The 11,701-nt window shown below is 55.5% G+C and overlaps 1 protein-coding gene across 1 annotated transcript; it reads right to left on the minus strand.

Annotated features, from left to right (window-relative positions):
* Positions 1-1,699: 1,699 nt before the first annotated feature.
* UBALD2 (UBA like domain containing 2) lies at positions 1,700-7,382 on the minus strand. The gene is made up of 3 exons (XM_004374136.2): positions 7,174-7,382; positions 6,624-6,686; positions 1,700-2,077 (listed from the first exon to the last, which is right to left on the minus strand). The coding sequence occupies exons 1-3, from the start codon at positions 7,291-7,293 to the stop codon at positions 1,760-1,762; spliced, it is 501 nt and encodes a 166-aa protein (XP_004374193.1). The 5' UTR covers positions 7,294-7,382; the 3' UTR covers positions 1,700-1,759.
* Positions 7,383-11,701: the final 4,319 nt, after the last annotated feature.

Consider the following 11,701-nt stretch of genomic DNA (forward strand, 5'->3'; position numbering starts at 1 on the left):
CAGGAGGGCAGAATAGGAAAGGGCATGGCTCCCAACCCCAGCAGTGGAGACCCCTAAGGGTGTGTGTGTGTTTGTGTGTGTGTGGAGGTATGTCGCAGAGGGAGGGGCTCAAGGAGGAATCCCACCACATGGCCGGTCACCCACGCCTGCTGCAGGTGGGCAGCAGATTCTTCCCCACCCCCGACCACCTGCCCAGAGAAGCTGGGGGGGTTGCTAGGCCAGTTGTCTAACGCCTGGGGGGGGGGGTCACAGGGAAGGTGGGGGGCAGGGAATGGAAGGAAGTCCCTTTGGGGAGCAGCCCCATCCCAATGGCTCCCCATCAGCCTCGGGTGTCCTTTGGGTCACGGTCATAAAACATGCACACAGGGACACACCACCCCAAAGGAAACTGAGGGCAGGACAGTAGAGCTGGCCCAGCCAGGAGATGGCTGGAACGCCAGGGCCGGGAAGGAGGGGCGAGGCTGCCCTCAGGAGGCCACCAGGTGAACCAGGCCCTCTCCCGGCTGCAGGTGAAGAAAATGGCTTCCAGGCAGAGCACTGAGGCCCCGCTGGGGAGGTCCTCCGTCTCCCCCTGGAGGGCTTCATGTTGTGTACGGGCCAAGGAGGAAAAGAGGATAGAGTAAGCAAGTCAGGACTCGCCTTTCTCTCTTCCCCACACCTGACCTCAGCCCTGCCTATACCACAACCCCCTGGACCAGACATCCCCTCAGGAGGAAACGCCCAGGCCAGCAAAATGGCGGCAACCCTGGCTCCCTCCCCAACGCAGCTCAGCTGAGCGCCGCCCCCCTCCAACGCGGCATCTCCCACCACGGTAAATAAAAGCACCACAAACCAGGGAAGTTAGAAAAGTCTATTTTTAAGTTTTTAAATTAAAATTTCACCACGGTGAGATGAGATTCTGATTTGGGAATGAAACCCAAAGGCGCGCTCTCCACTGGGCCCATCTCCTCGGACCCTGGACACGTGGCGGGAGAGGTAGGGTGCCCGTGGGACAACCGCGGGATGGGACAGCCTGGGCTTTTGTCTCAAGCTGGCTCCTCAGTCCTGTATCTGCCTCCACACCCAGCCCAAGGCAGGGGGACCCCAGGAGGTGGAACGAGCCACGAAGCCACCCAGGGGCCACACCAGCAATGGGGGGTGTGGAAGGGGAGATGGAGAGGACTCCTGGGTCCCGCAGCTCCCAGGCTGGCGGCGGGGGGAGCCTCAGGATGGCAAAGGGGGCCTCCACACTTCCGGCCACCGGGCACTTCTGGGAGCCTCTCCTGCAGCCGCTACTTGGCTGCTCCTGGACTAGAGGGGTGGCAGTCCCCCTTTCTCCCAATTCCAGGCGTCACTTTTGAAAGAAGGCAGCCAAGACACAACGGGCTGCAAGATCATGTCATGTGGCTTAGAAGCAGCCGCTGGGACTGGGTGCAGGAAGAGGTGCTGGCCCAAGGGAAGGATTCTCCCGGCCCTTCCCCTCTGACCTCACCACCCCAGGTCTGCCGGCCCCACGCTCACATACATTAGTTATATTCATATATTTATATATATTATACGTATTAAAAAGAGAAAAAAACTTGCCTGAACAGACACTCCTCAAGGACCCAAGAGGCTCAGGAAGTTTACTGCCCCCCCAACCCCACAAAAATTCTTTTATAAAATCTGCCAGTGCGATCTTCAGGAAACCCCCCGCCCGCCCCAGCTCCCCCCTCCCCAGCTACCCCCAGTGCTCCCCAGCCCTGGGCGCCCCCCAGCGCCCGCCTGGCGGCGTCCAGTCTCATCTCTGGCCATCCATTGCTGCCATGGCTTTCTGCGGGGCACCCCCTTGCTGTGCTCCGGGGGGCCACGTGGGCTGTGGGTGGTGGAGGTGGTGAAAGCTGTGGGCCGTGGGGGAGGAGGGTGGGATCCAGGCCGCCTGGTGGCTGGGGGGGGACGAGGCCCAGAAGGGGCTGAAGTTTGCAGGGGGGGAGCAGGCCACGGCCGTCATGGGGCTGTTGCTGTTCTGCAGGCCCTCGGAGGTGCGAAGCTTGGAGAACATGGCCAGGGCGTCGGGGAAGTTGGGTGGCGTGGCAGGCGTGTTGCTGGGAGTGCACATCTGTGAGAGAGAAGACAGATGTTGGGAGGGCTGCCCGCTGCCCAGCCCCAGGGCCTAGCTGTCAGTCCTGCCTTTACTCCCGTTTCTCGGCCCACAGGCAGCTTCAACAGGACAAATGCCCTCCCCTCCGAGCCGATACAGACAAAAATAAGCACCCTTATTGAGCTTAGGAGCCCCGGTGGTGCAGTAGTGAGGTGCTCCGCTGCTAAACAAAAGGTCAGCGTTTGAACCCACCAACTGTTCTGTGGGAGAAAGATGTGGCAGTCTGCTTCCGTAAACATCACAGCCTTGGAAACCCTATGGGGCTGTTCTACTCTGTCCTATAGGGTCGCTATGAGTCGGAATGGACTCAATGGCAATGGGTTTCGTTTACTGAGCTTATCTGAAGCAGCCCTGGAGGCGCAGTGGTTAAGCGCTTCGCTGCTAACCAAAAGGTTGGTGGTTCGAACTCCACAGAAGAAAGATGTGGCAGCCTGCTTCTGTAAAGATTACAGCCTTGGAACCTCTGGGGCAGTTCTACTGTTTTATAGGACAGACTCGACGGCAGTGAGTTTTGGTTTATTGAGCTTATTCAATGATGCTTTGAAAATGACCTCCTGAGGGGTATCAGAAAAATTAGTTGCCATAGATTCCAACTCATAGCAATCCCATGTGTCAGAGAACTATGCTCCAGAAGAGTTTTCAATGCTGACTTCTCTGAAGTAGATTGCCAGACCATCCTTCTGAGGTGCCTCTGGGTGGACTTGAACTGCCAACCTTTGGGTTAGCAGCAGAGCGCATTCACCGTTTGCACCACCCAGGGACTCTGGGAGTTATCAGAATTAAATGGTTAATTCAGACCAGAAGCTCAGGTGTCAGACTAAAAGGGAGAGGACACAGGAGCAACCCAGGACACCACTGCTTAGCACCTCACCCTGGGTGAGGAGACCAGCTGGCTCCCTCAGTAATCCACCCTCAGATGTTCCCAGCCCCACGGGCAAGGACAGTGGCCAGGTGGAGGGTCTCCCTCCTGTGCCAGCCACAGAGAAGCTACGCTTGCTTGGTGTTTAGTTCACAGTGATGGCAGTGACAGCCAGGTCTTGGATCCTGGGCATCTACTATCTTATTTCTCACAAAGATGCTTGGGGGACTGTTAGGATTGTTCTATGTTACAGACGGGCAAACTGAGGCCCACAGCTCAAGTCACTTGACCCAAAACACCCACAGGAAGCGCAATTCCAGTCTTCCAGGTCTACAGACCCAAGCTTAACCTCCATCCTGCCCCCCATAGTCTGCACAGTCCTGCCCTCCATAGTCAGAGTCAAGTGCAGGGCTATGCCTGGATCCCCAAGGACAGAAAGCAGGGGTTTCCTGTGCTCCAGCTCTTCCCCCATGCTCCTGCCTGGGCTTGGCCAGGGTCTGTCTGTGCAGCCCTCTTCCTGGGGGTAGTTACAAACATTCCAACATCTGCTGTCTTCTGCTCCTACACTGGGAAAGGGGCTCCCCAAATTCCTTGCTCTCCCCTTCCCTTTCTGCAGCACAGCAGCCCCAGCTGGGAAGGACAGGGGCTGGAGTCTGTGGTGTCCTGTAACTAAGTGGCAGCCTCCAGACGGGCGGGCCCAGGCCCACAGGCATGCTCCCTACAAACCCCAGGGGCTGCGTGGTCTCCCAGAACCTGCTGTTCAAGGTTAGTGGCCCAGAGACCCTGTAGCGGGGGTGGGGGTCATGCAGCACTGGGTCTCTCTAGGGACTTGAGGAGGAGGCAGCCAGGGACCTGAGACCACCCAGATCCGGTCTGGCCTCGTTTGTGGCTTCTCCCTTTCCCATGAAGCCAAGGGAGTCCTTCTTTGAATTTCTCCTAATTTTAGCAACAGCGGCCCCTCCCGAGGCACGGGGGTGCAGGGAGCAAGACTCTCGGGCTCTTCACCTTGAAAGGCGGAGAGCTTTCACAGCTCTGGGGCTAAACCCCTGCCAGAGCTGAGCACGGGAGGGGGTGTGAGGGAGGGGGACAACACCCCACCCTGCTAGCGAAGGACAGCAGCACCCTAGGACCCAGAGAGCACCCAGGGGACCGTTGTGGTCCTCAGGGCAAGTGAAGTACTCAGCGCAGAGGCCCAGCCCCACCCAGAACGCTTCCCTCCTCCCTTCACCGCCCCCCCCAGGGCTGACTTCTCGGCAGCAGGAAACAATGAATGGGGGGTGGGGGCAGAGGCCAATTGCATCACAGCATCGTGACCAACTTCCCCAGTTCCCCAAGCCAGGGCAGCCTCCTGTCCCCAAACGGCCACCCTGTCAGCAGACTGGCCCAGATGGGTAACAGGGCCCCTCTGCAGCCTGTGTCTGCCTGCCTGGGTGACCTCGGGCAAGTTACTCAACCTCTCTGGAACTTCTTTCTTTAAAATCCAAGGTTTGGACAGATGCTCTATATGCTTCTAGCAACTACTGGAGGAGCCTGGTGCCTGTGGCCCCTCTAACGTCCTCACCCTGCCGTCTGCAGTCTTTCTCCTCCTTTCTTCCTGGTATGTGCTGTCCAGTCAGCTCCGATTGTTAGCAACCACCTAACAGAGTACACCTGCCCCATAGGGTTTTCTTGGCTGAAATCTTTACCGGAGCAGATCGCCGGGTCTTTCTCCCGCAGAGCTACTGGATGGGTTTGAACCGCCAACTTTTCAGTTAGCAGCCGAGCACTTAACTGTGGTGCCACAGGGCTGCCTTCTCCTCTTCGGGGCCCTTCCAAACCCAACTCAGAAGCTCTCCTTAACCATCTGGGGAGTTTCCTCCTGAACCTGCAGGAAGCTAAGGGCCAATCACTTGCCTTTTATTCATGATTTGGGCCACTTTGGGTATTACTATTATGCCATTACCGTCTCTAGCGTTTTTATTTAACTTCTCCCTTTGATTTACTTCCCCAAATAAATTGCAAACCCCTCAAGGAAGGATGAAGTAGTCAATACATGTCTGATACAAGGCCTGGGGCCTCCCTTGAGGGAAGCTTCAAAAAGGGACAATCCTGATTTGCAGAGAAGGGGTAATGGGACTTAAACATGAGCTCCTTGGTCACCACACCACGGGCCGGCCAGGCCGGGAGCCTCAGTGGCAGGAGCAAACCTCAGAGCTCTTTTGAGAGGAAGGAGAAACCTGTGAGCTGGAGGCAGGGAGCCCCCAGGCTCAGGCATGAGGTGGTGGCCAGAGATAACGCACACTCAGGTGCAGGCGAGGGTCTCTTGGAGACAAATCCCCCTTGGGTTTACCAAGAGCCAGGTCTCAGCTGCCACTACCCTGCAGCCAGCACATTCTCCCATCACACTCCAACCGCGGTTTTGGTTTTTAGATAAAGCATGAGCCATCCCAAGGGAAGAGCTGGTTAAAACAGTCAAAATGGACCCTTCTGCTTGTCCTTTGTGACTAGAGGCAAACAGGGAACCCTCACCCAGCAGAGTGAGCGTAGCCCCCTGGGCAAGGCTGGAGGAGGAAGCCATGGGCAAGGACACGAAGGTTTAAAAAAGCCAGAAAGGCTCTCCAGAAGCCACACACAACAGATATCTCTGGAATAATGTTTTACAAGCCCCACTGCTGATCCCGGCCTGCCTCCTCCAACAGGGCTAATGGGTAACTAGTGGGGGGAGGAGGGAGGCAGTTACGGAGAAGGCATTCAAACTTCTAAAGTGAAAGGGTGGAAAGCAAGATGAAGGGGGGGCCCAGAGGGCAAAGCCTGCAGCCAGAGGCCAGGATTGGAGCTGGGGGCCAGGTTGGAGGAGACCTGAGGCACTTCCATGCAACATACTGAGATTAAATGAAAATTCTTAGCCTTGTCTCAGGTCAAAAGTCTGTGTCTGCCATGACAAGGGTATGTCCTTTCTCCACCAAGAGGAAAGAGCCTCCCAGCCCTTGGTGTTTAGAAGGTGAACATACTCCGTGGGCACAGAGCCCAGCAGCCCCAGCCCAGGTCGATGATCCCTTTCCTGTTCCTTTTAAAGCTGGGTGTGTGTAGGCAGGGATGGGGGCTCCCCCTAAACACAAACACCCCCAACTCCTATGCTTCTCAGGGCTCTTCACTCGGGCTCCCGAGTTCCCCAGAGGTCTAAGCGTCACTCAGTCACCTTTCCCCATTCCCCGCCACCAGGCTACTCCTGGCTTCCGGCTCCTGCCTTCTCCTCGGGCTATCTTCCCCTCCCCCTCCTGCCCCCCAACTCTGGCGCCGCTTTCCCCCGGAGCACAGCGCCGGGCTGAAGGCCTTAGGTTAAGATACAGCAGCCCAGGAGGCCAGATCACAAAGTCGGGCGAGCGGGCGCCGGCCGTGGGAGCCGCTCTTTCCTGGAAGACATTTTGGCTCTTTGTTTACATTCCCGGCGCGGCGCTCCCCGGCAACATGGCTGTCACCGCCAGCGGCTGACAGCGGCCCTGCCCGCGCCCCTCGGCGGACGGGGGTGGGCTGCGGGCCGGACACCCACCCGCCGAGACGGGCCAGGCCCACGCCTCCCCGACTGCTGGCCCTCCCGCGCCCGTGGCTGCCAAGGGGGGCAATGGGGTCTGGGGTCCCGTCCGCCCCCTCCCCGACGGCACTTACCATCTGGTGGTGGTGGTGACCGTTGGGAATGTTGGTTTCTTGGAAAAACGTGCTCAGGGCGGTCTGCGGACACACACACGCAGAGCGGCGGTTAACGGGCCCGGCCCGCCGGACCCCCGACCCCACCGGGCTTCTCCGTCTCCGCGGCGCTGCGCTCCGGCCCAGGACCCCGACATTCGAACCCCGCGAGCCCCCAGCCCCTCGGCCTGCCGCTCCGCTTCCCCCCCCCCAGGCCGGCGACTCTCGAGGTGGCCCCACGTGCGAGGACCCTCTGCACCTCCCCCGAGCCCCGCGCCCCACGCGAGCCCTGGCGGCAGCGGATCGTCTTACCCGGCCGATATAAATAGAGCCCCCCGCCCCCCGCCTGCCCAGCGCGCGGCTCCGCGTCCCCGGGGGACCTCCCGCGACCCCGGCTCGTGATCCCGGCCCCGAGGACCCTCCAGAGCCCAGCCACCCGCGTCCCTGACCCCTGACACCCGACCCCCACCCGGGGCGGCCCGTGGGGGAGGGGCGGCGTACAGCAGGGCCCGGCGGGCGCGGCCGCACGCACCTCGAACTGCCAGTGGGCCGCCTGCAGCAGCTGCTTCGCCTGGTCCGCCGCGCAGCCCGCGGCCAGCACGAACTGGTTGATCATGACCTGGTGCCGCAGCTCCTCCATGTTCACCGACATGGCGAGATGCGAGGCCCGGTGCTCGGCCGGGCGCCGATCGGGGCTCGCGGCCGCCCTGCGCTCGCCCTAGCCGCCCGCGGCCCCCGGCCTGCTGCCGCCCCGCCGCTCGCCGCGCCGCCCGGCGAATGTTGTGGTTCCACAGCCTCCCCCGCGGACACCACAAACAACAGTGCGGGGCGGGGCCGGGCTGTCCCAACGTTCGGGGGCCGCGAGCTGCCGCCGCCGATTGGCCGGCGCGCCGCCTGGTCACGCCCCCGCCGGTGTGGGGAATGTTCGATTCGAATCCTGCGGCCTGTGGGGCGGTACTGTTTCGCTTTTCCCTGGGCTGAGCCCATTGGAGAAGGGCCGCGCCTTGCGGCTGCCTGGCATTGGCCGGCCGCCGTGTTTTGGCTTTTCCGGGCTTGTGGTTGGCCGGGGCCGGGCTCTGAGGGCGGGGCCATCCGCGCTGATTGGCCTCTCGTGGTCCTGTTTGAACTCAACTTGAAAACCTTGAGTGCCCGCTGATTGGCCGAGGCCTCTGTGTTTGCTGTTGTAGGCTTGGGGGTGGTGCGGCCAAGTTCATTCATTACTTCATTGAAACTGAACATGCTCAGCTGGAAAAGCAAGACAGAGTGGCTTTGACTCATTTCCTCCGAAAGATGTGGTCATCTTAAGAAACAGAGCGATCAAAATAGAAAACAGAGCGTTTGCAGCTGCGCCAATCTCCAAAGTATTTAATTTTTTTAAAAAAACTTTCAAGCGGCTCTACTTTTTCTTTAACCTTTTAATGAAATATAACATACATAAAGGAAAGTGCACGTGTCAACAGATGCGGCTCTCAGACTTCACAAAGTGAACACTCCCGTGTAACCAGCACCCGGATCAATAAACAGAACATTAGACACACTCCAGAAACACCCTTCCTGCCCCCTCCCAGTCACCACCTGCCCACCCTAAGGGTCAAGCAGCCTTTTCCTGTGTTTTCAGACCAGAAACTTTGCTCTCTAAAGACGTAAACCAATGTTACTGTGCAACAAATATAATTGCAAGGGGGGAAATTGAGACTTTCTCAGTGACCAATATCTCAAGCCAAGAATTTTTTTCTTAGACTGATGAATTAAAGCTTTAATTTCTACCATCCTTTAAAAATAATGAGTGTTTCTGCACAGTAGGCATTTAAACAGGAAGTTTGTTTATATACCCTAAACTTCCACCCTGGATTAGGATTTGGACTTCAAGGTTTGCCTTTGGGAATTGTGGGGGTGGGGAAAGCACCAGCAGTTTAAGCAGGCTGAGGAAGGGGCAGAAGGGTTTTAAAAAAAAAAACAAACAAAAAAACCCGTTGCCCTCAAGTTGATTCCCACTCATAGTGACCCTATAGGACAGAGCAGAGCTGCCCCATAGGGTTTCCAAGGTTGTAATCTTTACAGAAGCAATCTGTCACATCTCTCTTTTGTCCAGCGGCTACTTTTGGTTAGCAGCTGAGCGCTTAACCCACTGTGCCACCAAGGCTCCTTCAGAAGAGGTTAGGAAGGTAAATATCGCTAGGGATTCACTGTTAAGAGTTTTCTGTTTCAGGAAAACTCAGTATGCTTTCTCTCTGAACTACTGATTACAGAATATGTTTTAACTAGTTAAGGGTCTGCAGGACAGAAGGAGGATAATAAGAAGTAAGGCAAAGTTCTATTTGGACTTTGCCGAAAGTGGGTTTGGAGTCTCTGGGCGGTGCAAATGGATCAGCTGCTAAAGGAAAGGTTGGAGATTTGAATCCACTCAGCGGCTCTTCGGGAAAAGTCTGCTGATCTGCTGCGTAAAAACCAGCCATTGGAAACTCGACGGAACACAGTTCTGCTGAACACAGTTCTGCTATGACACACGTGGGGTCACCAGGAGTCAGAATCGACTCCATGGCAACTGATTAAAGTGGATTTTGAATCCCCATCTAAGAAAACTTGACTATATAAAAAAAATAGTACATAAATCAGGAAAAGATGACATCCCCAGTGTTTATTTTCTGCTGGAAAACAGCCTCAGGTGTTGCAATGAGGGGCTCTCCTTCAGTTAGTCTTTTTGTTTGGAAGGAAGGAATAGGAGTCAGCTTTTTGCCTGCTGAGACCCGCTTAGGAATTGAAGTCTCTCTGACTGTAATTGCACTTGTCGTTGTTATTGTTGTTGTTAGATGACGCCCCAAAGTGCGCCTAGCTAGGCTGAGACCCAGAGGGTGGCTGGAGAGGCAAGTGCCGCCTGCAGCCCTTCCCTTCCAGTAATTGCCAGGCAAAAACAAAAGTGAGCAGCCGTGGAGCTCCGGCCACAGGCAGCCCCAGAACAAGGAAGTATTGTCATTGTGAGTGGGGCTCCAGTTTTCACAAGTACATACAGGTATCAAGCATGCCAGGGCCATGAGTAGTAGGATCTGCCCTGGGCTGAGACGTTGCGGGCTCCAGGATAATGTCCCCCACGAGCCCTTGATGCCCTATGAAGCCCTAGGTCTTAAATAAGAAGTCCTCAAGGATGGCAAGTGTCCTAGAAATGCCCAGATTGCCAAATCTGTCATTTCTTGGCTGTCAAGGCACTCCACCCCCAAGATATATTAACGTTTACCATTGCAGGGCACAGGTGAGGGGCCTGAGGGAGGTACGGGAGGGCAAACCCCCGCCCCCCTCAGCCAGAGGGTCTTGGTTCTGGTTATCTTCTGTGGCCATAGTAAGGTCACTTGGGGGAGGGGGTGGGAGAGCAGCAGAGTGCCACCCGTGATTTGTGGTCAAGAGAGGTGGAAGCACTTAATCAATACTTTGGCTTCTAAGAATCTAGTTGGAGATGAATGATTGGGGTCGGGCTTCCCCTTCTCCCCTGTGAAACGCAGGCATGCCCCCCTCCTGGGAGTGCAGGGGGAATGAATGAGGTCATGTTTGTAGAGGGCTTTGAGCTGTCGGGATGAAAGCAACTCCCCAAGCGGCAAGGTATTATTAGCTGAAGGTGTTATTATTTTAATCTGAGAGCACAGTGTGAGGCAGGTAAAACAGGGCTATAAGAACATGTCCATTAATAACAAACAAAACAAAGTAGTAGCCTTGGAAAGAATAAAATCCTCCTTACGTTAATAGCCTGGGCTGCGGGACCAACGATGACGCAGCAACTGCAAGATCGTCTTAGCCGGTATTCCCTCGTGCCAGGATAAGCAGCGTGTTGCGAATGCAGGTCATGGAGTCAGTCCTGAACCAGGCACACAGTACCTGAACCATACCCAACACCTGTCATTTACCATTACTTCCTGAGGGCCAGGCCCCTTTCCAAGAGCTTTATGTCTATTAACTCCTTCACCCCTCATAGCAATCCAGAATCCCATTTCATAGAGGAGGCAGAGAAGGCACAGAGGCGTGGAGTGGATAACCCAAGGTCATGCAGTGATAAGAGGTGGAGTGAGGCATTGACCCAGTTTGGTTCTAGAGTCTTGCGATTCACGACCGCACCATATTGCCTCCTTTAATGCTGTGATTGTCACCTCAGTGGGCCTCACGAGGGGGCCCCTTCCAAACCAGAGCTATCAAGGGCACTGGGATTTCTGCTGCGGATGCTTGAAATGAGTGAGCTCTGGATGGAGAAAAAGGGGGACTGGCTATCTTGGGCAATGACGTGCAGAGAGGTGGAGAACTGGCATTCCCAACCTCCACTTCTGCAGTGCATTCTATTTCTGTTCCCTTCCCCCGCTTCCACTCTTTACTCCCCCATCCCAAAAAAGATCCAACGAAGTTCAGAGAGGAAACTTGAGTGTTCTCAGGTATGGAAGTCCACCATGTGTAGGCTTCTGTGGGAAGCTTTGTAGAGCTCTGTGGACCTTGTCTGACTTAGAACTCCCAAAGGACAATGGAAAATTCCAATATATAAGATTACATATATCATTATATATGTAATCCATGCTCATTATGGGACATTCGTAAAATAAGAACAATCTAAAACATTATCCATAATTCCATCACCCAAGGAGAGTCATTATTAGCCTTATCTGTGGATCCCCTTTCAAAGCTTGCTAAAATCTATCCATACGTGTACTACTACTTTCTGGGCCCCACATTTAACATCTCCTGAACATTTCACCACCTTGTTAAGTAGTCTCTGATAACATCATTTTCACTGGCTGTAGAGTCACCTGGTACATCTTAAACATTGCATCACACTATAATGTAGAGTTGGTGAGTGTCATTTGACCGGCAGCATATTGTGCCAGAATCTGCCTAACCAATCCTGTTGTTGGACATGCAGGATGTTTCCAAGGCTGAGCTGGTATACACATATTTCTTGGATGAGCCTTGCCTTCTCTCCTTCCTCATGCTTCATACCCATTTGTCCTGCTATACCTTTCTCCTGCTCTTGAAGTCTAACTTCTGCTCATCCTTCAGGTCCCAGCTTGAATTGTGTTTCCTCTAGGGAG

The sequence above is a fragment of the Trichechus manatus genome, unplaced genomic scaffold (assembly GCF_000243295.1).
Source record: "Trichechus manatus latirostris isolate Lorelei unplaced genomic scaffold, TriManLat1.0 scaffold00028, whole genome shotgun sequence".
Lineage (NCBI taxonomy): Eukaryota > Metazoa > Chordata > Mammalia > Sirenia > Trichechidae > Trichechus > Trichechus manatus.

Coding starts and splice junctions, on each gene's coding strand:
- UBALD2 (XM_004374136.2), bottom strand. CDS start 7,293: ATGTCGGTGAACATGGAGGAGCTGCGGCACCAGGTCATGATCAACCAG. Junction 6,687..7,173: donor CGGCCCACTGGCAGTTCGAG/GTGCGTGCGGCC, acceptor GTGTGTCCGCAG/ACCGCCCTGAGCACGTTTTT. Junction 2,078..6,623: donor GTCACCACCACCACCAGATG/GTAAGTGCCGTC, acceptor TCTCTCTCACAG/ATGTGCACTCCCAGCAACAC.